Raw genomic sequence first — 26,740 nt, 5'->3', positions numbered from 1 at the left:
AGTTGCACATTAAAATTCACTTGCCCTGATCATTTTTCAACTATACTCGCTGATATTCGAGCTGATTTTTAAATCAGGCCAGAAATAAAATTGGTCTGGCCTAAGCAACATAATTAACATTGGAAAGTCAAGTGGACATCGATAGAGCATGATATACAAATTTGCTTGCCTGACTGAAAAAAACAAAACACTGGACACCCATGGATAAATGAGTAAACTGATCCTTGAAATCTTTCAACATATTTTAGGGGAAATAGTAAAATGAACTATTGACACTGACATAAATGCTGGGGATCATAATCAGAATGAATGGAAGATTTGAGACAAGCATCATGTGCCATCTGTGCTTCATCAGACCTTTGTGAGTTGATACTGACAAGCTCCGAACAGCATCTGCAGTGAGTGAGTGAGTGAGTGAGTGAGTGAGTGAGTGAGTGAGTGAGTGAGGTTCTATGCCGCTTCTAGCAATATTCCAGCAATATCACCAGAAATGGGCTTCACACAAAGTAGCGATGTGAGGAATCGAACCCAGCTGTTCAGCATGACAAGGAGGCGCTTTCATGACAAAGCTACCCCACCGCCCTGACAAAATAGAGAAAACAGGAGAGAGATGGCTGTCTGTCCATGCCATAATTCAATGTCTACACATCAGCTCCGTAGTGTAGTGATCAGAGCATCTGCCCAGCAAGCAGAAGTTTGTCAGTTCAATATCCAACCGCGAAGTACCAAATGATCTATGATATTTATTGTTCCCTGCCTGGCACTTGGTATAATGGTAAATTAAGAACTGGACAGCTTGGAGTCAGTGTAATTTGTCCGAGTGGGGTCTGTATGCCTAATTGTGGCATGTTATGTCAGTGAGCTAGCACTATAAAACCAGCACAAGTCTGGCCTAGTACAAGCAGTCATACAAACATACACATATGCACATCATCATATGAGCAAAATATTCTTAGGCAGGACAAAACATCCTATTTCCCCTCACCACTTCATGGCCTGAGCTCATGTGCCTGTACCTTAAACATGGCAAGCCACTGGTCTTTGGAGGCAGTGAATCCATGAATGAGCAGAATAGATGTCTTGTCCTTCCTCCTGGTGCCTCGCTCCCCGTAACTGAACATGAAGCTTTCATCACCAACAAACTTCACCTGCATGCCACTTGTGAAGATGTAATACCTGGAACACAGATAACACCCTTGTTATCTCCAGGGTATATGTTCCGATAAACCTACACTATACCTTGGATGCATCTAAGGCATAATTTTATTACCTCCCTTGGCTGGCTTTTTATCTTTTTTTTCCCAGAATTTCTAGCTGTTTACATGTAATGCCACAACAAAAAACACAACTGCCCTATCCTTCAAACTACACTGTCGGTATTAAGATGCATATTTTGTGTATCATTCAGATTTTTTTCCATGAAACTAATTTGGGTATCTACATTTAGCCTTGTTCAGTATCATACATGGATATAGATTATGCTTTTTTCCATTCTTTGACAGTTTTTGTTTGGTTGAATAAAATTTACAAAAGCATTGTCCCTACAATAACATAATCCTTCACCACAAATTATCAAATCAAACCTAAAAAGTAATGAAAGTTTAAGATGAAGAAATTAAATGTCAACAAAAACATAACCAGTCCACCTTTCTCGTTATCTTGCACTGTAGCTGTTCAAACACACAAATATTTTAATTGACCTTTTCATGAAAGTCATAGTGAATGAAATATGTCAAATTAGTAATAAAGAAATTGCTTATTGAAAACCATTCAAAGGAAGTCTGGAAAGTCTACGAAGTAAATCCAGAACTGATCTTGAGATATCGCGCTGACAATTCAGATTAACATGCTGAAATCTTCAGTGTCACAGTGACTTTGAAAATTATGACAAGGTCACCAAAACTGACTGGGCCCTGCACCTTCCCTAGATAAAGCTTGGTGTTAAATACAACGATAACCCAGCGAACGTTTCTTCAGATAGCTTAACATGCAGGTTACCTTGCTGACATCTTCAATGTATCACTACGACCTTGAAACTTGTGTGAAGGTCACCAAAATTGACTCAGCCCTGTGCCTTCCCTAGATAAAGCTATGTGTTGCATATGAAGAAAGTCTAGAGAACAGTTCCTGAGATACATTGCTTACAAGGAAAAAACATTAAGTACCCTTGTGACCTGGAAAAAAAGTCAAGGACCTTAGATCCCCATGTATACTTACAATGAAACCCCACTTATCTCCACTTAAAAGAATATTAATATTAATATTTATATGAAACAGCCTGACTTGTATTAATCTACTCATGTCATACTTGTCATGAATAAATGTTCATCGCATGCAATTCATTTTATCAATTTTATTCCAAATTTCATTCAATACTCATCTTTACATTATATAGTCGAAATCATGAATGATAGAACAATCAGCATTATTTAAACCAACCACAAGCACACCACCTCTATAACGCCTTGATATGAATATTTGTTAATGACTGATAATAAATGACATACTTTGACTCAATAAAATCATATCTAAATTCTGATGAAGCATGGCAATCATATTTCAACATAATCCTTGTGTGTTACAAACTGCAGGTCCAAGAGAGACATCAATGATGGCTGATCAAGTTGTGCTATCTAGCATTAACAACAACTTGTACCAGTGTGGCTATAGTTAGTTTTAATATTGAGAGATGTACAGATACATAGATATATAGAAAGAGCAAATATTACAACTACAATAACATAATATTGGAATAATAATGTTTCAGATACAATTTATTTTGGCCTTTGTGTTAAACTCCATTGTGTTATATTATTAATATTATTGTTTTTTGCAACAGAATCACTGGTATGTTTGGAGAAAAAATATGCAACTGATTGTCATTTCCATTAAATCCAGCTCAGTTTTATCTCATTTTTCACATGTATATCAACAAAATTTGTTGGATGCCATTTAATAACACACTGAAGGGATATGATCTAGTTTTGACCAGTCAGAATACACAAACACATCTTTGAATTCGGAAATTAATTTATACAGACAATATCTCACTGTCCATGAGTGCACACAAGCAAGGTTTGACTGTACTGACTCTAACGAAAGAACAACCAATGTTTTCATTTTACTACAATTAAATGACATGTCACTACAGACCTGAGTTGTTCTTTAATTCCTTTTGAGTAAGATTTATATGAAACGCTTTGTCCCATCTACCACAGCTACAATGTGGAAGTGAGGAACCCCAGCAATTAACACATTCGCTGGACATGCCGAATACCCTGGGTTTGCTACCCCACATAAGTACAATGTGTTAAGCCCATTTCTGGTGTCCCCACAGTGATATTGCTGGATTATTGCTAAAAGCAGTGCAAAACCCAACTCATTCAATCACAGTTACTAAGCCGTAATAGCCAGTTAGTATTTCGCGCACTGTATTCAACTAAAATTTCTGTCACTGCTTACTTCATAGCGGTCTGGATGAGCAGGGCAGGACTGGTGAAGTAGAGGACCACTAACCCCGACACCACCGCCACTGTAGCCGTCAACGGATACATCAACATCTCCCATGCCATTGCTGTCACCTGGAACACAAATGTGTAAGTGGATATATCCATGGTAACATGTAAATCTGATCCAACCGTCAGGTCGTTTTCACCATGAAAGAATAATAACTCTCCATATCAGTATTTCTCCTATCTAACCCAAGTCTCTACAGGTGTTCAACAATCCCATCACCTGAAGCCCGGGACAAGTCGGTTTTCATTTCAGTCAATCAGATAATGGTAACTACTTGTCCATGGCCTATCAAAGAATTTCTGCTTGTGTTTTCAAACTACAAACTTGGATTTCCACTAAACATAACAGTCCAGTACCATGTTGATTTATTCTTCACCAACATCATGATTATATCACAAAAATCAGTCAAGACATCATTATCAGACAAACATTTGTGAAGACAAGTTAATTTCTTAAAGTAAAAAATTTTTAAAAAACTTTATTGCACTCCTGGTCTCCATGAAATCAATCCTGATTTTCTTTCTTATTTTTGTTTTTTTTTTAAATCTTTTTTATTCATTTCATATAGGTATACATCATACTGGTGACACATTGGCAAGAGGGTTACAAATTTTGAAAGTATGGAACTGTAGGTACACAGAGGGAGGGGGTGCACATGTCCAGCAATGAACTCCAAGGGTTACAGGCCTGTTCAAGCTGGTTATACATCAGCAATGAAGAGTTAATAATTAGGTGAGACCTAGGTGTGCAAAGCCATCACTTGTACTACAGACTTCATGGTTTACAAACATGTTTGAACTGGTCACATAACAGCAACAAAGAGCTACTAATTTCAAAGTGTGAAAAAATAGGTATACAAAGTCAGGGAGTACACCACACCAGCAACAGACTCTGTACATTACACGTATGTTCACGCTAGTTATAAATCAGCAACAGCGAGTTAATAATTGCAGCATGAAAACATACCTATACAAAGACAAGGATGCACCATTTCAGCAATAAACTCTGTGGGTTACAAGCCTGTTTAAGGTGGTTATACATCAGTGACAAGGAGTTAATAATTTCAAGGTGGAAATATAGGCATACAAATCAATCTTGAAGTTGAACACACGCCAGGCATAGAGAGGCAATGTTTTCAAAGGTTGCCATAGGGCACCTGAGAGATAATTTAGGTTTGGCTTTGCGAAGACGTGCCCATACTTGTTTGAGTTAAATTAAACTTCAAAAATCACAACAATTATGTCATTCAAGTTATTGTTAAATAAATCAGTAAACATCGAGTAAACTTGTAAACTTGAGAGATGTATTTCCTAAACACTGGTGTGAAGACTGTTCTAAGGCTCAATACTAATCAACAAAGTACGCTATCATCCAAACAAAGGACTTCCTGTGATGAGCTTCAAACTTATGTGAAGCTGTTATATTGAGAGTGCCACTGATAAACAGTTTGCTGTGGTGCAAATTTAAATAATTTCAGATGGTCAAATTTATAGCATTTTCCTTTAAATGAATCATGGTGCATGTCATTTTTATACATTTAGTTGTGCCAACTGGACGATGAAAAGATTTCATCTTTCAATCCCTACAATGCCATGGCACACAAATTAAATGCTATTTAAATCCCTGCATGCATGTTGTTAAAATTCCCTTGTCATTAGACTTAAGACAAAACAACATGCATGTCACCGGCAACTGCGGAGCAATTGATTGAACGATTAGGTAAATGTCTGGAATAACGTTGATAGTTTTATAGATATACATATTCTTTATTACAATATATGCAATGTTTCAGGGCAGAAGTTAACACCATTATTACACGAGCAATTTTTGTAGGAAGAAGCATATCCATAGAACTATCCACATTGCCACTGACGCCCATGATTCAACTGTGAGCAACTTGTGTAAAGTGAATGGCTTTATCATCACTGCTGCCATGTTGATGGGGATTAGCGAAAGTGTATATTTGTGCTGGGAATTGGTTAGTTAAGAACTGAAGGTAAAGTTGTTTGCTCACAGCAGTTTGAACAACACTTTGACATTGTTCATTTTTCAGAGCAAGCACAGAAACTGAGATTCATTTCTCATAATTTCATGCTTTGAATTTTACACATACATATTTTACCAACTTCTACATTGTTTACAGTGAATGTAAAATTCTGCTCAAGACTATAGTGCAGCAATGTTTCTATACTTGGCAATTTTTTACACATGTATCCCCAACCTCACCCTATAATTCTTAAAGTATTCCTTAAAATATAATAACAAATTTGTCATTAGATTTGAAATTGCCTTATTAAGTATAACATAAATAAGATTATCAAACAGAAACAAATATTAATACAAGAACAATATCATTTCAACAAAATGTTGTACCTTTACACTATGACAGATTCGTTTGACAGCATAATAATGCAATGGCTGACTTCGAAGTTGTGTGGCATCGCAAATACGAAGCAGATTTCATTGTATTCCATTTACTTGTGATCATTTACTGTGAAATTGATTGAGGAACTGTCAAAACAGACCATGGGTTGAAACCGCCAGATAAACCCACAAACTGCTAAAGATTAAATTCTTGTGAAAATTAACAATGTCCGGCACATTGGAAATCCATTTGGAAGTGAAGAAGTGACATTGCCAAAATTGGGGTGACTTGAAACAGGGTTGGCTGCAAAATTGGCATCTCTACTTGCGACAAGCTCATTGGGGTTCCTTGAAACCAGAAAGGTTCACACACATATGAACAATGTTTACAAACGGATGAACGATTTGAAGGGTTCATGAGAAATAAACCTTGAAATTTAGACCACATGACCGCTCTCTTAACCTACCAAGTACAGGAATCTGTGTGAACTTCAAAGCATGGGGCAGTGGGGTAGCCTAGTGGTTAAAGCGTTTGCCCGTCACATTGAAGACCTGGGTTTGATTCCCCACCTGGGTACTACATGTGAAGCCCATTTCTGGTGTCCTCCATCGTGATATTGCTGGAACATTGCCAAAACCGGTGTAACACTGAAGTCACTCACTCACTCAAAGAATGAAATAATATCTTCATGCACAAAAAGTAAATGAAAACTATGTAGTTTTTTCTTTTTTTAACAAATCCCACAAAATGCCTTTGAAAAATTTGTATCTTAAAGGATGACTAGTTTGTTAATAACATCAATTTCCTGGAGCCTTTAAAATAAATTCAATCATGACTGAGAACAAGTTTGTAGTACCGATGAAATGAAAATTTAATGGCAGACAAAACCAGCCTTGCGAAAAATATTGTTAATGCAAACAAGTTTTCCAAAATTGTTTTGTGTTTGATTATGAGAAAAAATGATCATCTACTTGGTCGTTTAGTAAAGTGCCATCACCAACCATCGCTTATTTCAAATAATCACTCCACTACCAGTATACATACAAACATATTGTCATGACAACAGCGTACACAGTATTAGGTGAGTGAACTCAACTAAAGAGTAATGAGCATTCACTATCATATGAATTTGGACTGCTTTATCAAAATCTGTGACAATAAGGTGAACTAACTTATTGAATGAAAATCTTAGTAACAGAGCACTGAACCATTTGGAGAGAGTGATTTGGGTTTTACACCGCTTTAACAATAGTCCAGCAATATTACTGTGGGTTACACAAGAAATGGGCTTTACACACTGTACATGAGGGAAATCAACCCCATGCCCTAGGTGTGACAAGCCAACACTTTGACCACAATCCTAACCCACTGCCCCAAACATTTGGACAGCTGGCATGCAGCAGTGGTTTAATAACACATCCTGCCGAAAAAAAAACAAAACAAACACTCTGGAATCACCTGTACTAGATTTGTCGGGGAGAACCCTTCCGTCCAGATCTTGGATGCCACCTTGAACAAGAGAAGCACTACTTTGTCAGCACCAACCAACCACTGAAGTATGCCAGTTCAATATCTGTTTGGACTATGGACTCTTTACGCTTACCCAATATTGAGATGGCAATTCATCAATAATGAGAACGTTTTGAATATGGAGAACACAGTACTATATTATTAATACTTGACATATCTTTTGTGCATAGTGCTCCAAGGACATGTAAAGCTAATAAAAAAAATAATTTGGATAATTCTATTATTTTCTGAAAAAGCACACATGAGTGCATAACCTGGTTTGAATAATAGAATAATAGGTAGTAAATGAATGGGGGCCTCCATGAATGTGGTGTATTGTCAAGTTGATCACGTTGTACCACAACTGTCATCAACAATACCTTAGTTGGTATCTAATTAGTAGGTTATTCTTTAAATCATGTCTGTTACCAGCTGTGCCATATATTTGTACCAGGCATCATATCACACAACATGACTCTACCTTGACAGTTGTCTGACTGGGTTACTTCATTGGTAATGGTGGACAAAACATTCAACTTCCCCAACAATCCCAGCATGGGACATGGAAATTTCATGGCCATTACATATAAGTTTCATAATGTAAATAAAAGGGGCACTGACTGATGACAAATTGCCAAGACTGGTTCCTGTCTTTACTATTGTGTTTTCACTGTGCATACCTGGATACTTTCCCAGAAATGAAGTGTTGTTTGTGACCTGTGCTACAACAAGCTCAAGAACATTATTAAAAGGGTGTATCTTCTCTTCAATGAACAAAGATGAAATATTGTTAAGACAGAATGAGTACAGTCAAAGAAAACTTAGCCCCAGTGTTATTTGTTACACTCCTACACTGGGTCTAACAAAACCTAGTAGGAGGTTGCGTCATGTAACCTCTGTGACTGTCCAATAAAATGTGAGATGGCTAAATGGATTTAACAAATCAACAGCTTGTGATTAGGGTTTGGTGGGAGTTACAAAACAAACCAGCCACAGGCAATGATCTCTCAACAAATGAAAATCTGCATATAAAACTGATATTTGACCCCTAGTATAAACACTTTTTGGTTTCTGTTGACATGGTTACCATTAGCCAATATTTCCGCAAGCTGACATCCATGAATATTACCAAAAACGCTATTTTCAGCAATTGTTTATTCACTCTTGTGGTGTGCTCCATGTGCATCACCCAGAAGGATCACAGCGAAAATAGCATTCAGAATCATTCAGGTACAAAACTTTGCTGGGTAAGAGTTCAAAAGGTATGTGCAAATGTATGCTTTCGCAGTTTGGTAAGCTGTGCTCTGAATGGTCAATCTCAAAGGTTACCGATGTAACCTCCTACTAGGTTTTGTTAGACCCAATGTAGGAGTGTAACGAATAACACTGGAGCTACATTTACTGAGAATGAGTACTGTAATGTAAGTATCTTTGTCTGTCGTGGTATTAAGATTTGTGATATGTTTTCATAAGTAACATAACTACAACTTTTTCATACTATCTAGACTTGTAACACAAACTAACAGTTTCAGGCATTTTGTTAATATCTTAGATTTGTGACCCAATATTTTAGATTTGCAAATACATAATATTCTGCTGGAGGTCTGTACTGTTATTCATTGTAGCCTAGCTAATTGTTTGTTCCATATTATTGCAATTATTTTAGACACGTCTGTGTTCTTTTTTGGCTGGTTCAAACAGGACTCACAAACCTCTTGTCATGGCAAATTCTTAACCACAACAGTCGGCACTTCAGGAACAAACTGTGAAAACAAAAACTTGAAGGAGTAGTTACAAAGCATCTCCTCTAACGTGGGGCATGTACTTACTTAGGCATGCAGGTTAGAGGAGGATAGAGGGGCACATACACAATGAAAGGAGGACTTATCCATGAAAGTAAAAGTTGTCATCAGTCAGGTATGTGGACAAATGTTGACAGCACTGACTGATAGTCTGTTACCATGATTACCATGATGCATAATGTATTTGGGCATATCTTCTCATTCACAAAAAGGCAAATGAAAAAAATAATGCTTGAATGAAAAGAGCTTCAATCAGATATTACACAGAGATGCCAACCCTGAATCAAATGAAAGCGGAGTCATGCCTTGCCCAAAGCAATTCTCAAGCCCTGAAGGTGCAAATTGAGGGCGGGTGAGAGGGGGATTGGGACCCTTTTGATGGTGGGTATCTCAGGGGGTCCTCCCCTACAAAAATGGATTTAGTATGCTGGAAATTTCCCAATTTCTGGGCATATTTAACCAGAAAATACTTAACTCACTGAACATTTTCAAACTGCTACATACCAAAATTCTTTCAAACATTCTAAATTTCTAAACATATTTGTATTTTCTAAAAATCAGAGTTTTTAACAGACAAATCAGAGAGTAGATTTTGTGTTTGAAAATCGGAATAACTCCTCCAAAATCAGAATGTTTGGCATCTCTGTATACAGGCAGGAGCTGTTGTCATCTGTAGACTGGCAAACACTGGTCTGATGAGGCTTTGTTCCATTCATCTCAGTCAAACTGATGACTTTTTCCAAGATGTTCAAGAACAATACACAATAATATGATTAAAATAATAATGTATGGTCACTTTGACTTTTCCTATGACCATTTTGACTTTTTGGAGTGGCCATTCTGATGAGGGTCAGTGTGGCCATGTTTTCGTTTCGCTATTTTGACCTATCCCCCAAGCATATGCAATCTCATTCTCTTTCAAAATTCTAGGAATGTGGCAGTTTGATTTTCCTTGTGATGCAAGAAGAATACTTTGAGACAAACCTTAGAGAGAATGTGATCCTTTTGGGAATATCGCCCTTTACAGGACCCAATATTCTGATTTCATCTAGCACTTCACGAGTGATCAAACAGTTTGAAGTTTAGGCTAATGAGTTAATTTAATCATCCACAATTCAGAAGGATCATAATAGGCGCTTAAATAGTAATTACTGTTCATTTACTTAGTCACCAACACCTCGTTCTGTGCATGTGCAATAGCCAATCCCTTGGCTAAACGTAATAATACTTTCTAAAAGGTAATTATTTTTTATCTAAACTAAAGCCTATTCAATTTTGCTGGGTGTAGATCAGGATCCTTTGCAGATAGCCATTTATACGCAATTTAATTAGGTGTACATTTTCATCTAAGTTTCATCTTGCTATTGCCAATTATGAATGTTGCCCTCGAAATTGATGTCAGTACCAGAATATTCGGGAATTTCGCGAATTATCAAATGACAAGCCGACAGAAACTCGATCACATTGCCTTGACATGTATAATTTGTTTTTCCGTTGCCATTCATCAAAATGGCAACTCCTTTTGATATAACACACCCACCTAAAAATTGCATCACACAATAAGAAAATAAAAAGAAAATAAACATCTTCACACTTACGCTTATGCTGTTGAATTTTGTACTCGACCAGTGACTTAAACCGGAAGTGTTCAAAACCAACGTTGCGCGTCAACATTATTGACTTCCGGTTACTTATGCGAGTAATGTTTGCTCGCTCAAATTTGTGAAAAAGGTAGGGTGTGGGCTAAAATTCTTATCCTTTCGTCAGTATTTAGTCATTTCTACATGTATAGTAGTATTTGGAAGGTAAATAAGTCGACAAATAGAATTTGCTTTCTCGAAACACCATTAACTTTTCATCTCCTTGAGATTGTCCTAATTTCGACCATTAAGTAGACACATTTACGTTTTGTTACTCGTCGAGTACTTGCTCTCTAAAAATGGAAAGTCTTGAAAATGTTGAACAATGACATCTATGTATCACCGTGTTTTTGTGACAAATTGGATTGCACACATCCCGCATCCGGCCTGACCATCATCGTGATATCAGGTCACTGAATTTTGGAAGTAAAATCAAAGCATACATCCCATGGGTAAGAATGCAATGTACCCGATAACAGTAGGAAGTTTCTTGGGATGCCTTAATAGTTCTAAGTATGGGTGTGGGGTGGGTTGTTGGTAGGAAAATCAGCAAGTACTTATACTTTTGATATAGGAAACATCAGTGACCTACTTAATATGACAGGCAGGTATAATGCATGTGTGCCCATTGTAATATTTGTTTGTATTAGTAATCATGCATGCTCACATGCTTTTTGACTAATATTTCTCGCACTCTCAAACGTATGCAGTGATCGAATAGTGCTAGATTTGTATGTCTTCAGATATGACACAGTTACAGTAAATACTGAAATTGACACACTCATTTTCACAAAAGCTCCCCAAAATTATCTATCTTGTGGGATATACCTTATGGCACACATTGAAAATTGCATTTCTATCCTTGCTTTGAATGTATCCAGCACTAAGTTATCATTTTCCTTGTTTCAGGCATTAGGTACAGGATTACTTTTCGGTTATAATGTCGCTCTATGATGGCTTGGACCTTGATAACACTGAGGGTGGAATCAGCAACAATGTGGACTGTAAGTTATCTTTAGGAACTCAACCTGGTCCAGGAACACTGTGACCATGGTGACATCCCCTTCCTTATACCACTAGCAGTCCCTTTGAATTACAAACATGAAACATGACAGAATGAGACAGGAAGCTGTTGTGGATATTTTGGATTTATTGATTTTTGCATTCCTGCTGTTTATAGACCAGTGTCTATTGTTTCTTGTTTGTAGCAAATGACCCAACTGGTATTGGAGGCCTCACATCTAATCAGCCAAACTGATAATTTCAAATACTATACGTAATTGAGATTCAGACTGTAAACAGTAGAGGACGTAACGTGTACGCGAGACGGTCTCCCGTTACGCGTACAAGTGACTACCTGAGAGGGGGTCACTCATACGCGTGACTCCCTGATCACAGAGAGAGAAATTCTGCATGTCACACAAAAACATGTCTAAAATTGTTATTTGTGAAAATAATTAAACAAAATTTGCTACAGTCATTGACAGATGGTCAAGTTATTGGATGACGTGAATGAAAACATAAAAAGAGGAAATTAAATTGTCAAAAAGTGACAAAAATGTGCAAAATTTGAGCAAAAATTGGCGATATTCAACTGCGAATTTCACCTATGTGCATAATTTTCAGAAACTTACATTTAGTATTTTCTGAAAGCTCATTTATCGTAGATTCATAATATATATGCAGCTTTCGATGCACACCAACGCACACCTGTTTGTTATTGTGTTGAAACATGTTTACTTTCTTCGAAACCGCGCGAATCGTCTCGCGTGTCATTAATGGGAGGTAACTGATGCCTGACTAAATTGCCCAGTCAAAACATCCGTCGTGAGTCTGAGACTGTGTAAAGCGTGCGTAATGTACATGGCGATATTTCTTGCGATATTTTCTGAAAGCTTATTCAACGCAGATTTACCTCGTACATGTACGTGTTCGTGTACATTAACGCACATAGGTGTACAATCGTGTTGAAACAAACCAACCTTCCTCCCACCGCTCGTCACAGACACACACAGCGTCCTCACAATTTCGTTACGCGTACCAGAGACGCTTCCCAGAAGCACGAACAAAAGTAGTCAGTTTTTGACGGCAATTTTCACCTATGTGCACATTTCACACAAACATGATCTTTATATTTTCTGAAAGCTTGTTCCATGCAGATTTACCTCGTATAAGTACTTGTTCGTGTACACGAATGCACATAGGTGTACAATCGCGATGAAACACATCTACTTTCCACCCACCGCTCGTCACAGACACACAGCGTCCTCACAATTTCGTTACGCGTACGAGAGACGCTGCCCAGAAGCACGAACAAAAGTAGTCAGTTTTTTACGGCAATTTTCACCTATGTGCACATTTCACACAAACATGATCTTTATATTTTCTGAAAGCTTATTCCACGCAGATTTACCTCGTATAAGTACTTGTTCGTGTACACGAATGCACATAGGTGTACAATCGCGATGAAACACATCTACTTTCCACCCACCGCTCGTCACAGACACACAAACGGCCTCACAATTTCGTTACGCGTACGAGAGACGCTACCCAGAAGCACGAACAAAAGTAGTCGGTTTTTGACGGCAATTTTCACCTATGTGCACATTTCACACAAACATGATCTTTATATTTTCTGAAAGCTTGTTCCATGCAGATTTACCTCGTATAAGTACTTGTTCGTGTACACGAATGCACATAGGTGTACAATCGCGATGAAACACATCTACTTTCCTGCTACTGGCCACAGACACACACACCGCCCTCACAACATCAACAGACGTTCGAGAGGCAAAAGTAGTCGGTTTTGACGACGATTTTCACATATGTGCCAGTTTCATAGAAACATTAACTTAACATGTTCTGAAAGCATATTCAATGCAGATTTACACCATACAAGTACTTGTTCAAGTACACGAACGCACATAGGTGTGGCATCGCGTTGAAACACATCTACTTTCCACCCACCGCTCGTCACAGACACACAAACGGCCTCACAATTTCGTTACGCGTACGAGAGACGCTACCCAGAAGCACGAACAAAAGTAGTCAGTTTTTGACGGCACCTCGTATAAGTACTTGTTCGTGTACACGAATGCACATAGGTGTACAATCGCGATGAAACACATCTACTTTCCACCCACCGCTCGTCACAGACACACACAGCGTCCTCACAATTTCGTTACGCGTACCAGAGACGCTTCCCAGAAGCACGAACAAAAGTAGTCAGTTTTTGACGGCAATTTTCACCTATGTGCACATTTCACACAAACATGATCTTTATATTTTCTGAAAGCTTGTTCCATGCAGATTTACCTCGTATAAGTACTTGTTCGTGTACACGAATGCACATAGGTGTACAATCGCGATGAAACACATCTACTTTCCTCCCACTGCTCGTCAGACACTCAAACCTTACCCACAAGATCGTTACGACTACGAGAGACGCCTTTTGCCACGGGAGCAGACCCGGTGCTCAATATGTTCAGTCGCATCAAGTGGTAAGTAACTTCGGAGGACTGCATGATCTTTAATAGTTTAAGCAAAATGTATTCTTGAACACACTGCATGCAGGAATTACCACTCATTTCCTTAAGTTTTATGTCATTGTCATCAACACGTAATGTTATAGAAATGCGATTTCTCCACTTTTAAACAGATGACGTGAATGTGATAAAAAAAAGAGTTATTTAGACGGACATTTATGTATTCATATATATTGTTTCCAGTCTAAGTAAACTTAGCCTCAGTACTTTTCCTTACGCTCCATTACTGAGTCTAACAAAACCTTATGGGAGGTCGCGTCAGGTAACCTTTGGGACTGACCAATCAGAACACAGCTTTCCAAATCGCGAAAGTGGACATTCGCACACACCTTTTGAACTTTTTATCTCGAAAAGGTTCGTACCCGAACGATTCCGAATGTTATTTAGCGTATGATCGCTTCTGGGTGATTCACACGGCGCACATTACAACCATGACAACAGAGTTAACTGTCTCCGAAAACAGTGTTTTGGCAATATTCAAGGGATCTCATCTTGCAGAAATATTAGCCAATGGTCACCATGTAAACAGAAACCCCAAAGCGTATATATCGCAGGTCAAATATCTGTATTTTCTGCGGATTGTTGTTTGTGGAGAGATCTGTGCCCCTAAGTAGTAGCCGTTGTCTGATTGGTTAAATCTATATAACCGTCTCGCTATTGATTGGACGGTCATAGGTCGCTCAAAGGTTGCCTGATGCGACCTTCTGCTAGGTTTTGTTAAACTCAGTGGTGGTGTTTAAGGAATAACATTGAGACTGAGTTTACTTAGACTGACATTGTTTCAAAGCTGTATTATTAGTCAACTGCAGCAATAAAATCAGTCGAGCCATCCCTGTTACACACGGAAGATGCCACTTCCCTGAGCAGATTTTGCTCACCTACATATCAACTGAATTTTTGTCACAACTGAATAAACATGATTCTGTCTTTTACCAGCTTAACAACACCAAACAAAATAGTTAGCATTTAATTGTGCGTTTTTAAGTTTACCACGGACGATAAAAGCATCGTCAGCAGGAAACTGCACAGTGGCTGGCAGTGTCCACAAGACAGCCGTGTCAACTGTCTCCAAACCCAATAAATGGGTATCCAGTCTCCTACCTGTATATTCAGGGCTAATCAACTGCAGTCATAAACTACGCCTGACTGCATCCTCTTCATTCCGGCTTAATCATTGTTGGAAAACAGTGTCGTGTGTGATATTGCATAATCTGTGTGAAATTTATTTGTGTTTCATTCTGTCAGGGGACAAATACAATTCGCCGTACTGAAGAATTTTGAACATGCACCTGTGTCCGAGAATATATAACTACTTCCATAGTTATACTAAATACATATAAAACATTCAGTGAAAGGTTACGTAATAATGACAAATAATGCAAAACTCCCTGGTACACACATATTTCTTCATTCTGCAGATGATGGCTGAAAAGGCTGTCCAAACCAACATGCTGGACTGTACCTGGGTCTGGTTGTCTTCCCCTGTCCATGCTGTCGTCCAGGAAGGAAAACCCTTCCTATTTCACGCATATACATAAAATATATATTTCTGTGTTGGCTTTGAATGTATTGTTTTTATCTATGAATACTGTTTAAATCATCTACCAAAGTAAAAGATAGGAAAGCCGATGATAGTGTTGACAACGACGCACAGCACTTTCAAGTACTCTTCGAAGATAATCAGTACAAGAATAACTCCTTCATACCAAAACAGAACACTTTGAAAAGCATTATAACATCAAGCAATAAAAATCTGTTTATAAGTCGTCGATCAGTAATGCTATGGACAATATTTTGAGTTTGTAATCATCTGGAACAATTTTATTCCTTTCTTCCTCATAAATATGTCATCTCATTATCACGTGAGAGATCGTTATCACGTGATCAGTTCAATCGGAATGAAGTAAGAAAACGCTATTTTGCCCACCTCCATGCGACTTGAATATTTGTCACCACAAAATAAACATTTCTGTGGCCTTTCACAGATTATCAAACACAAACAGGAAACGGAATACATATAATTAGCATTTAATTATGTGTTTTCAAGCTATCATAAAATATACCTCGAACGACAAAGGCACCGTAAACAGGAAATTGCACAATCGCCCCCCGTGTCCACCAGATAGCCGTGTAAACTGTCTGCAAACTCATTAGATGTACACACCCTGAAGTAACGTGCTGTACTGCATCACACCTGTTGCCTGTCTCCACCTGTATATGCAGTGATACCCAACTACAGTCATTAACTATGCCTGGCCGCGTTCGGCCCAGCCTTCACTCCAGTGTCACGTGTGTGATACAATAAATTGCGTAATCCAAATGAAAGTTAATTGTGTTGCATTCGGCCAAAAAGATGAACCAAGACAAGCACAATTCGCCGCACTGATGTATTTGAAATATGTACCTGTGTTTCATAACCATAGCTGTACTACATACTGTGATACATCTAAAACATTCAGTGAAAGCTTCATACATTTTCGTTTTTATAACAAATAATGCAATGTTCTCAGGAATGTGCGTGTTCCCTCATTCTGCTGACTCCTGGCGGAAACGGGCATTTGGCCGTTCCCAGTCCAACGCAGCATGCAGGATTATACACGGGGCTGGTTGTCTTCCACTGGCCATGCTGTCTTCCAGGAACGAAAACCTTTTCTGTTTCAAGCATATACATAGAATATGTGTAAACAAGAAAGTCCCAGTTTTTACCTGAAGTAGATCTGGTAATGTGTGTTGTTAGTTTTGTTGTAGAAAGGGTATGTATGCAAATACGTATGTATTCGATCTAATTGAAGTTGCCTGTATGTGTACAGGGTAAGTGAAACAACACATTCTTACCTGAATATACTGTGCACACTGAAGGGGATGGAGGAATGATGTCTTCCAGGATGAGGGATGTTACGCAAATCGCCGACATGATGCACAATTCTTCAGAAAATGATGATTTGTAGACTTAACATGATCTTACCGAATGCGTAATGTATCCGCCAGGTCATATGGAGTTTGATCGAAAGAGGGGGCGAAAGATATTACAACCTGCAGGGGGCGTTATGTTTCCTTATTTAAATTTGTATTTTCGTACTTTTTTCATTTCGAAATTATGTCACAAAGTGTGATTTCTTTTTTTAAATGCCTTTATCAAATCATGTCAATTTCCGAAGGCATAAATTAGGTTCAAGTTACTTATATGCATTTTCATGATCAACAAGTCATCATTCGCAAGCTGGACCGTACAGAGGAACACCATCCTCAACTTGCAATAAGCAAACACGAGATCAGTGAGCCGCTTGAGCGGCTCACCAGAAACCTTATAACAGTTACCATCTAATTAGTTTGTTTTCTTCCCAACTTCTGTCATTTTACACAATGCACATCTATTTACGGTGGTCTTAAAAGAAACATCATTTCTCTTTCAAGAGGTTCAGAAACGTTTGCATTTGGTTCGGTTTGGTAAGACTACAAATCTGTTTGCTGTAATCGTCTGGGCAATGAAGTATTGCAGATTCATACCCGTGCAGATATTCAGAGAGATATGCATCATAGCCTAATTTTCATACATCAATAACATTTTTTCAGATGTGTTTACAAAATAGTGTGTATACCGATGAAACTGCATGCTCACTTCGTTCGGATAACACCTCACATACGAGGGGTTCACGCTTCATTTGATTGGCTGAAACAGTCGCGCACGTTTACAGGGACTGTATGTTCTGTAAAACAGCATGCACGGCTAATGCGGGCATAAACTGATATGTACTCTGGAAGATACGATATCCACATGTCAACACCATGAGCTGTAATGAAATATCGAAGCAGGTATTTTAGTATAACACTAATTTTGATCAGTACGAGATGTCAGCTTTGGCTGGCACCGCGAGTCCCTTTTCTCAGTGTGCTGTGTGGAGTTACACAATGGACGTACGTCACTTCCGAAAAATATGCAAATGATTTAATAGTTTTCGCAGGATTACTCTTGACGAAATTGGCAAAGTTTTGATTCATGCAAGATGCGGTAGGGGTCGTATTAGTTTCAAAATATTCTGTAACTTTCTGCAAGATGAATACGTTGACATTTCCACCAGTAATACATTCAAATGAAATAAATCACCTTTTCATGAGCGATGAGTTGATTTTTGTGTAATTGGCATGTGTAAACAGCCGACCTTGGGCGTGGTATTCTGCTTTCCCGATGTTTTCACGTGCCGAAAAAATCGAAAATACAGAGGCCAAGTATGCATCAACCTAGGATGATTGTAAATATTTTGTCGGACAAACAACTTGTATTCTGCAGGTTGTAATCTGTTCAGTGCAAATGACGAAAGCGTGGCATCCGAGATCGAAAAACCTGTTCATTCACGACTGTCAAGTACCCCACCACCCTTGGGGATTTTACGGGACGCTTTAATTACCCTGCATCGTGTTCGCACCCAATCGAGGTGGTTCCACGGTGATTGAATTAATTAGGGGGAAGCGCTTCAGTTAGTACCGCGGAGCGCACCGTCTCGCGGACAAGAGACGATAGGCCGTCTCGCGTACACGTTACGTCTCGGACTGGTAAATTGTGACGTAATCAGTCCTAATTGTTATGTGGCACTTCATGTTTTGAAGTTTTACCTGATCTGTTGTGTTGTACTTACAGCTGGCTGGTCCTCAGGGTTCAAACTGCTTCAGTCACAGCTGCAGGCCAAGAAAGCTAACCTGACCACACCAAAGGTAGGTCTCATATAGTGAAGCTTACCTGACCACACCAAAGGTAGGCCTAATAGTTAAGCCTACCTGACCACACCAAAGGTAGGTCTAATATACTTAAGCTTACCTGACCACACCAAAGGTAGGCCTAATAGTTAAGCCTACTTGACCACTCCAAAGGTAGGTCTAATATAGTTAAGCTTACCTGACCTCACCAAAGGTAGGTCTAACAGTAAGCTTACCTGACCACACCAAAGGTGGGTCTTATACAGTGAAGCTTACCTGACCATGGCAAAGGTAGGTCTAATATAGTTAAGCTTACCTCACCATGCCAAAGATCGAGCTAATGTAGTTTTGCTTACCTGACCACACCAAAGGTAGATCTTTTGTTATCAATAGTAGGTAAAATATGCTCATACTACTTTGAAAACCTGCACCAAGTTCTTCCCCGTGGATCTGGCGCTCTCCTTTCTTTGGAGACTCTCAGATTCTCTTACTGATATTGTGAGAATGATGATTTTAACTACTTGGATTCAATCCTGATTTATTTGAATGAATGAGTGAGTATGGCTTTATGCCGCTTTTTGCAAATTCAATCGATATCAAGGTGGAGAACACCAGAAATGGTCATCATACATTGTACCCATGTGGGGAATCAAACCTGGGTCTTTGACATGATGAGTGAACTCTTTAACCACAAGGCTACCTCACCATGCTGATTTATTTGAAAGCTACTGGCAAGCAGGGATAAGTTGGACCGGCTCAGAGAAAGAGTTTATGAGATGCAGTGGGTGCATGGCAGTGAGGAAACCCATTTGGTTTGAGAAAGGGAGAGCAGATGTAAACTAGTGCATGTGCATACCATTATGTTTGCTGTACATTATGCTTATATTACAGCGTCCTCGTCAAGGATCAATACTAGCTCCTGTGATAGACCTGAAGCGGAACGAGGCCTCAGAACTTCACTTCAATCTTCAGACAGGAAAGGTATTCTGAAGTTAAAATAATAATCCTTGTTGGAACTTAAACATGAAAACAGTTCTCCTTGGCACTGTTAGAAACTTACATTTATACTAACAGGCTATTTTGTATGTTGCGATGTCAGTACCATGTTTGAGTAATGATAAGTATCATTTATGTGTATAATTTTGTCAAAACTAACCTCGAATTTATCCTGATCTGTAGCTTGAGAGAGCTGACCAGCCTAGCACCCCACCTGTAAGTTCCACTGCCCCGTTCATTGCGTCTGACCCAGTACCATCAATTACTGGAGTTCAGGATGAATATGACCCGTTCCGCCCCAACGAGTATGAGGACATTGTGAAGAAGAGGAGAGAAGCCAAACAGAAGGAACGTGAAGAAGAGAAGAGGAGAGAGGCAGAAGAAGGGTGAGTTGTGTATTTAGTGCATGGTATTTATTGCTGCAGCGTGCCACATTCCAGCACTATCTTGTTGGTGTGTAAGGAACCAAATCCACACCAGGCAAATCAGTGATTGATGGCATGAACAACCAGCTACACAAGAGGTGTACATAAATCCAGCTTTGCCTAAATCAGGGCATTTGCTGGTAATGACAAAGGACCGGGTTCAATTCCCCACAGAGATACAATGGGTGAAGCCCATTTCAGTGCATGTTCAGAATTTTTCCATCATTTGATGACCAGTGCTTCAGTTTGCCCAGATATCTTGGTCATTGCCAACTGTGAACAAGTCCTCCATTTCTGACCCAGATTTTTTCAACCCAATTTTTTGTAAAATGGAAGTTCTGTTTGTCACAAGTCAACTGTCAACCAATCACCTGAATGTGTACGTATAGATTCAGTTGTATCGTTTATAGACGCTCATCTCGACGTCGACCCGAGAGAGAAAGAGAACGAGATCGAGACAGGGGTAGAGAGGATGATGGAGAGATGGACCGAGCAAAGCGTCGTAGGGAACAGGAGGAAGAAGAGGAGGGATACGAGAAGCCCAGATGTAAGGATAACACTAAGGATAACACTAAGGATAACACATCACAATGGTGCTTAACGCAGAAATGAGGAAGTTGTCACCTTTGTATATACTGCTATAAGTTTGAAAGTATAACACAACTAGCAAAGATTTTGACTTTAGTTTAAACGAATCTTCAACAAGAAGGAAATCAAATTTGGAGAGGACATCTGCCAGCACTTTTTACAAACACAATACATACAGGCTTTCTACATTCTGCTGTACGTACAACCCTTCCCACCCCTACCTATGCATCCATACATAGGTGAATGATACCACTTCTTTAGCATGCATTTTGGTTGATTCTGTTTGTAATCATGAAAAGGAACACCACAAGTTATGTTCTTTCCTTTGTATTCCAGCAAGTGGTGCTGCCATCGCCCCACCTATGTCTTTGCTTGAGGACAATGCTCCACCCAAAGAAGGTAAGTGTGTTGGACATGACAAGCCAATCGTTTCTCTTGGTCAAACTGAAGCATGGGTCACTCATAATATTGACCACTAGTTTTTCAGACATGATTATTTACATGCTTAGTGATACGCCTGTTGTAACATAATAATAACGTAGATCTACATACTGTTGTCTGTATTTGAATTTTTTTCAATGATACCCACCAGTAATGGATAGTATATGAAGTACATGTATGTATACAGAAATATATCTCAGACTTCCACTGTTAATGTGAGTAAATTCTTGTCCAGCCACAGAGCCTGTGATGCCAAACCGTTCCAACTCGCCTCCAACTGGTTACACCTTGGGACTTGGGTATGTAGAGGCATTTCCGGTTTTACTGGTTTGTTAACATAAGTGTCTGAAATAAGAAAACTCGTGCAGTAAAAGAAGAACCTGGCGAGACAACAGAGTGATCTGACTTGAGGTTTACAAGCAGCAATAAACAACAGTCAGTTTGTTCAATAAATGCTGTTCCTGATTGTTTGAAGGTCAAGGATACAAATTAGCACCAGAAGAGTACTATTCCATGTGTATAGACCAGCAGACGTTGTGCAGACCCTGTCTTCTTTAAAAAGACCTGTGAAGATCTGGGATGGAAATGAGTTCTCAGTGATCATGTTTGTCCTAAGAGGCCACTAACAGCATTGGGTGGTCAGATTCGCTGACTTGGTTGACACATCATGTCCCAAATTGCATAGATGCTTATGCTGTTGATCACAGGATTATCTTGTCCAGACTTGATTATTTACAGACTGCCGCCATATAGCTGGAATATTGCTGAGTGTGCTGTTACACTAAACTCACTCACTCACATCTTTGGAAACTAAAATGTAGATAGTCATTGCTGTGAATCAAGATTCAGGTGTAGAATTTTATGGTTAAAGTAATTTGAGATTTATGAACAGTCTGTATTGTTTCATCTGAGACTGTGTATGTGCTGTTTGGTTCCAGAGGGTCTGTGGCATCTCGAATCATGGCCAAGTATGGCTACAAGGAAGGCCAAGGTCTGGGCAAACAGGAACAGGGTATGAGTACAGCTCTGTTTGTGGAGAAGACCAGCAAAAGGGGTGGCAAGATCATCCATGAGAAAGACCTGCCAAAAGGTGGGTGCACCACACCTGTTACAGTAGAGCTACTACACCATTACTGTATTTCCCTCATTGAGCAAAACACATTTAAATGATGGGTAGTTTTTATGCCCAGAATTGTTCCTGTTATTATATACAATTATTGACTTCTAGTGAGGTTGATTCAATGATTTATCAATCTTGGGCATGTGATATTTGCCGAGGTGAACTGAACCGTACTGATTTGATGTCAGTAATTTGTTGTTTATTAAACAATCGTTTAGATATCTTTCAACAGTCAATAACATCTCAGCAGTTATGATTATTTCCTCTTCTGACACAGTCATAACTCTTCATGTGTCACAGATGGGGCGTAATTCTAAACCAACACAGTCACAGGGACAAAGCAATGCCTGTCGCTTCCCTATATAGCGTGACACACCCAGTGCAGAGTTCACAGCTGGAACATCCCAAATCTATTTTTAGCCCCGTGGCGGTGCTTGGATTGTTATATCAACCAAGCGCAACATGTCAAGGTTTTATATCAACCTCTCACGGCGTGGTGAGGTTGACATTGTTTAGCGTCAAAGGTGTCATGTGACCAAGTGGGCCAGTCAGAGGGGCGAAAATATACCTGTCATATAATATCCCATATTCTACTTAACACCAATACAAAAGCGTGCTGGCAGTATGGCCAGACCTTTAGTCCAAGAAATATTATAGGTTATTAGATACCAATTAGGATTTTAGAACAGAGGGATAGTCAGGTAGACCAACTTGAGACAGGTGGTCAGAAAGGTTGACCACATCTTTAAACCTATGACAGTAAGGGAAATAGCAGCGAGAAATCAGGCAAATCAGTTGATAAATGTTTTCCAAAATGTTTGATAAACGTACAAGTTTACAAGAATACATCAGTTACCCCTGGTTGGTATCAAAAAAAGGAACTTACAAAACTTCAAGGAGGGGTCTCTTTGTTGGTAAGAACTTCTTGACAGCTACATAAAGAGGTGACTCCTGCAACTCTGGTGGCACCCTGAAATGTGTTTTTGCCTGCATGTAATGAGTATTTTCATCTGCAATAGAGGTGCCAAGAGAGTCCCCTTCCAACACAAACCTGCTGCGGAATCCTTCCAAGGTCATTTTACTGAGAGTAAGTGATGCTATTGTGTACAGACACATATTTATACATATCTCTTGGCCTGTTACGAAGTCAGTTGTGGGTTCCGTTTCACACAATTCTCGTAAGCCTCAGATCTTGTAAATTTTCTCATAGCCATTGTACCTCCAATACTGTAACATGGAAGCTATGGGTGCTACGAGAAAGTTACGTGAAACAGGGCCCTAGGCATCACTCAGTGTGTTCTTCACCGATATGACTGTAACTCCTAGAATTCAAAATTGATAATTGTTGCATATCTTTGATCACCTTTTGCAACAGGTCCCACACCTTGTAGCTGAAGATGATTCAGGCGATACTTTATACCTCAAATATAGAAAATAGATTTGTGATAATTTGTGGCATTTTTTATGATATTGTTGTATGGCATTGGTCAACAGGATGTTTATGCCACTGGAATTAGCTGTTTCTTTCTTTCCCTTATCTACCAGGATCTGCTTCGTAGGATTGTCAAGTACATATTACCACCCGTGAATGATCCACACTTCTATAGGTATCTTGAGTGGTGCTTCTTTATAACCGCATCACAGGAATAACTAAAATATGGTTCAAGGTGACAGTTTGATCTCCTCACTGTTTTTGTGTAATATTGTGCTACTCTATTAGAACATGGTTGGCCCTGGAGAGGTGGATGAAGACCTGGAACCAGAAACTGCTGAGGAGTGTTCCAAATATGGAAAGGTTATCAAGTGTATCATATTTGAGGTGAGATTTGGTTGCACATCTTTAAGTTACCTAGCTTCCTTCACTGCAAATGTGTCAAGTTCAAGGATATCACAAATTCATTTATAATGCATTTACTCTTTGTAATAAATACAAATGTAACTTTCCACACTAAAGCTATAACATCAGGGATATGGTTTTCTTAGATATGATTAGTAAAATATGTGTTGTAATAACATTTATCATATCAGTCTTTCAGTGGCGATGAAAAACCTGTTGGTGTAGCTATGACTTTGAATAAGTAGAAATATGTTACAGTGTTGTATGTAGTTGTATATAGTTGTATACTGACACTGCTCAAGTAAGTTGTTTGTCTTTGGCAGATTCCAGGCCAGGTTGAGGAAGAAGCAGTGAGGATATTTGTGGAGTTTGAAAGAATGGAGTCTGCAATTAAAGGTGAGGCAATGTTCAGTGTCACATGAGCACAGATTTTAAGGATACTCTCATTGAATTCCAATCAAAACTGCCCCTACACTGTTGCTCATATAACATGTGTTATCTATTATATACCTCTGCTGATTCTGCAGCAAGTGGGTACCAGACAGGATGAGTTTGTCATGTCTTAAACTTCAAGCACCTTGGGTTATATACTCCCGAGGATGCTGAGGGGCATGTGACATTGTTTGAAAGATGTTTCTGTTCCATAGCAGTGGAAGGGTACCAAGTAGAAACAGATGGTAATGTGAGCTGACCTCACCAGAATGTATAATTCCCAGGAAGCTGAGGATGAGAAATGAGTGCACACTGATCCCCTGATTGAGAGGCTGATTATGATACACTATGAACATTCACTGCGAACAAGCAGTATTCCTTTGGAAGTTTTCATCACAAGATACACATGCTTTATTGTTGCAAAGAACTGGTTCCATTCTTCTTGACCTTGAATTAGCCTGCATAGCTATTATGAGATTGGCATTTCATTTGTGAGAATATATTTGTCAGATATTCATTATACTGCGCCCCACTCCACAAACTGAACATAGTGCTGAGATCGCTGCAAGTTAGTTTTAACAAATGAGAGCTATGATCAGCTCTAAGATTGCTTTTTAAGGTGGGGCCCTTGATTTCAGTTCTGCATTTAACAGTGCATAGAATCAAAATTTTATCATGGTATTGTTTCATATCATAGATCTTAATCTCACAAAGTTTACAGTATTCAAACCAAAAGCACTTCAAATCAAATAAAAGTTGCACAAGAGATACTAACGTCAAGTGACACTTGACATTGTGTTTTGGACATTTTTGTATTTGTTTGTTTAATATATCTATATGATTATGATGATATACAATCAAGTTTGTTATTGTACAATCAAGTTTGTTTTCTTTTCAGCTTTAGTGGACTTGAATGGACGATATTTTGGAGGAAAAATTGTTAAAGCTTGTTTCTACAACCTTGATAAATTTCGGAGGTTAGATCTGGCAGACCCGTCAGATTGATGGATACATAATTGTTCCTCTGTATAAAAATATCAGAATCACTCTGCAGTGTGTGGAGTATGACAAGCACTGAAGAAAACATCAAGGGGGACAACTCTGTGTTACTTTACTTGAAGGCAGCTTTAGTGAGTGCCATGTGATTTTTCAGGAATCATGTTGGAATGGAAAACATTTCTGATGATGTGGGTCATTATGAAGTGTGGAAAACATTCAGTGTTCGACCTACATCCATCGGTCCAAGTGTCAAAAACATGGACTGTTTATCATCTCCAATGGCAACCAGTGAAAATAATCTTGTGAAGATGAAACTGAATATTTTTAACAAACCGTTTTTGTACAGCAGCTGCAGAAATTAGTGTGTGAGCAATAATCCTCAAAGATGTCACAGTATGACATCACAGGGTTGGATCAATACAGTGAACTATTTGATGGTCAGAACCACAAATATCAGAATCAAGAGGATGGACATGGTAATGTAAACAATGGACGGCCAGTTTACTTGTTAACCACTGTTTAAATAGAGAGGCAGAAACTGACAGAATACCTGCAGTGAATGTGATTCTTATGAGTCAGAATTCAGACCTGTTCTTTTCTTGAAACATCTGCCCTTATGACTTTCATAAAAAATTATTTTGGCAAGAAGGGTTTTAGGTGTTTTTTAAATAGTATTACGTCAGACGTACAACCACTATGGAAATTACTAATAAGTTAGAAGATTTGAAAAAATTAAACTAATACAATTGCATGATATGAAAAATTCTGGTAACTTTACAAAATGGTGGCATTGACGTTTCTGATGTATGGTGTAAATAAACCATGAAATACAA

General features: G+C 38.8%; 3 protein-coding genes across 4 annotated transcripts in view; 1 reads left to right on the top strand and 2 right to left on the bottom strand.

The window, feature by feature from the left end:
- Positions 1-10,835, bottom strand: part of LOC137296243 (monoacylglycerol lipase ABHD6-like) — a 19,901-nt gene extending 9,066 nt beyond the window's left edge. Inside the window, exons 1-3 of the mRNA XM_067827986.1 lie at positions 10,791-10,835; positions 3,463-3,581; positions 1,017-1,176 (exon numbers count right to left, since the gene is read on the bottom strand). Coding sequence (XP_067684087.1) covers positions 1,017-1,176; positions 3,463-3,572 — 270 coding nt within the window. The 5' untranslated portion in view covers positions 3,573-3,581; positions 10,791-10,835. The remainder of the gene's footprint in view (positions 1-1,016; positions 1,177-3,462; positions 3,582-10,790) is intronic.
- LOC137296241 (dipeptidyl peptidase 1-like) overlaps positions 1-26,740 on the bottom strand; it is a 106,160-nt gene that overhangs the window by 55,528 nt on the left and 23,892 nt on the right. The window lies entirely within an intron of this gene.
- On the top strand, positions 10,812-26,740 carry LOC137296242 (splicing factor 45-like). Of its 2 annotated transcripts, none has more exons than XM_067827984.1 (13): positions 10,812-10,923; positions 11,742-11,836; positions 19,014-19,087; positions 19,961-20,050; positions 20,249-20,451; positions 20,901-21,037; positions 21,415-21,477; positions 21,755-21,818; positions 22,458-22,609; positions 23,659-23,726; positions 24,360-24,458; positions 24,800-24,872; positions 25,807-26,740. In XM_067827984.1, exons 2-13 carry the CDS (start codon positions 11,773-11,775, stop codon positions 25,911-25,913), a joined length of 1,194 nt encoding a protein of 397 aa, XP_067684085.1. In that variant the 5' UTR covers positions 10,812-10,923; positions 11,742-11,772; the 3' UTR covers positions 25,914-26,740. The 2 variants fall into 2 exon arrangements, with proteins under 2 accessions (XP_067684085.1, XP_067684086.1); XM_067827985.1 differs by having other exon boundaries at positions 10,852-10,954.

This window comes from Haliotis asinina, chromosome 9 (genome assembly GCF_037392515.1).
Source record: "Haliotis asinina isolate JCU_RB_2024 chromosome 9, JCU_Hal_asi_v2, whole genome shotgun sequence".
In the NCBI taxonomy this organism is placed as follows: Eukaryota; Metazoa; Mollusca; class Gastropoda; order Lepetellida; family Haliotidae; genus Haliotis; species Haliotis asinina.
Note: the sequence above shows the minus strand (reverse complement) of the source record. Positions and strands in the feature narration are given on the sequence as shown.

Excerpts from the sequence above, each read along its gene's own strand:
- LOC137296242 (XM_067827984.1), top strand. The coding sequence starts at position 11,773 with ATGTCGCTCTATGATGGCTTGGACCTTGATAACACTGAGGGTGGAATC. Across the intron at positions 20,051-20,248 it reads TCAATCTTCAGACAGGAAAG|CTTGAGAGAGCTGACCAGCC; the intron begins GTATTCTGAAGT and ends CCTGATCTGTAG. Across the intron at positions 21,819-22,457 it reads GGTTACACCTTGGGACTTGG|AGGGTCTGTGGCATCTCGAA; the intron begins GTATGTAGAGGC and ends GTTTGGTTCCAG.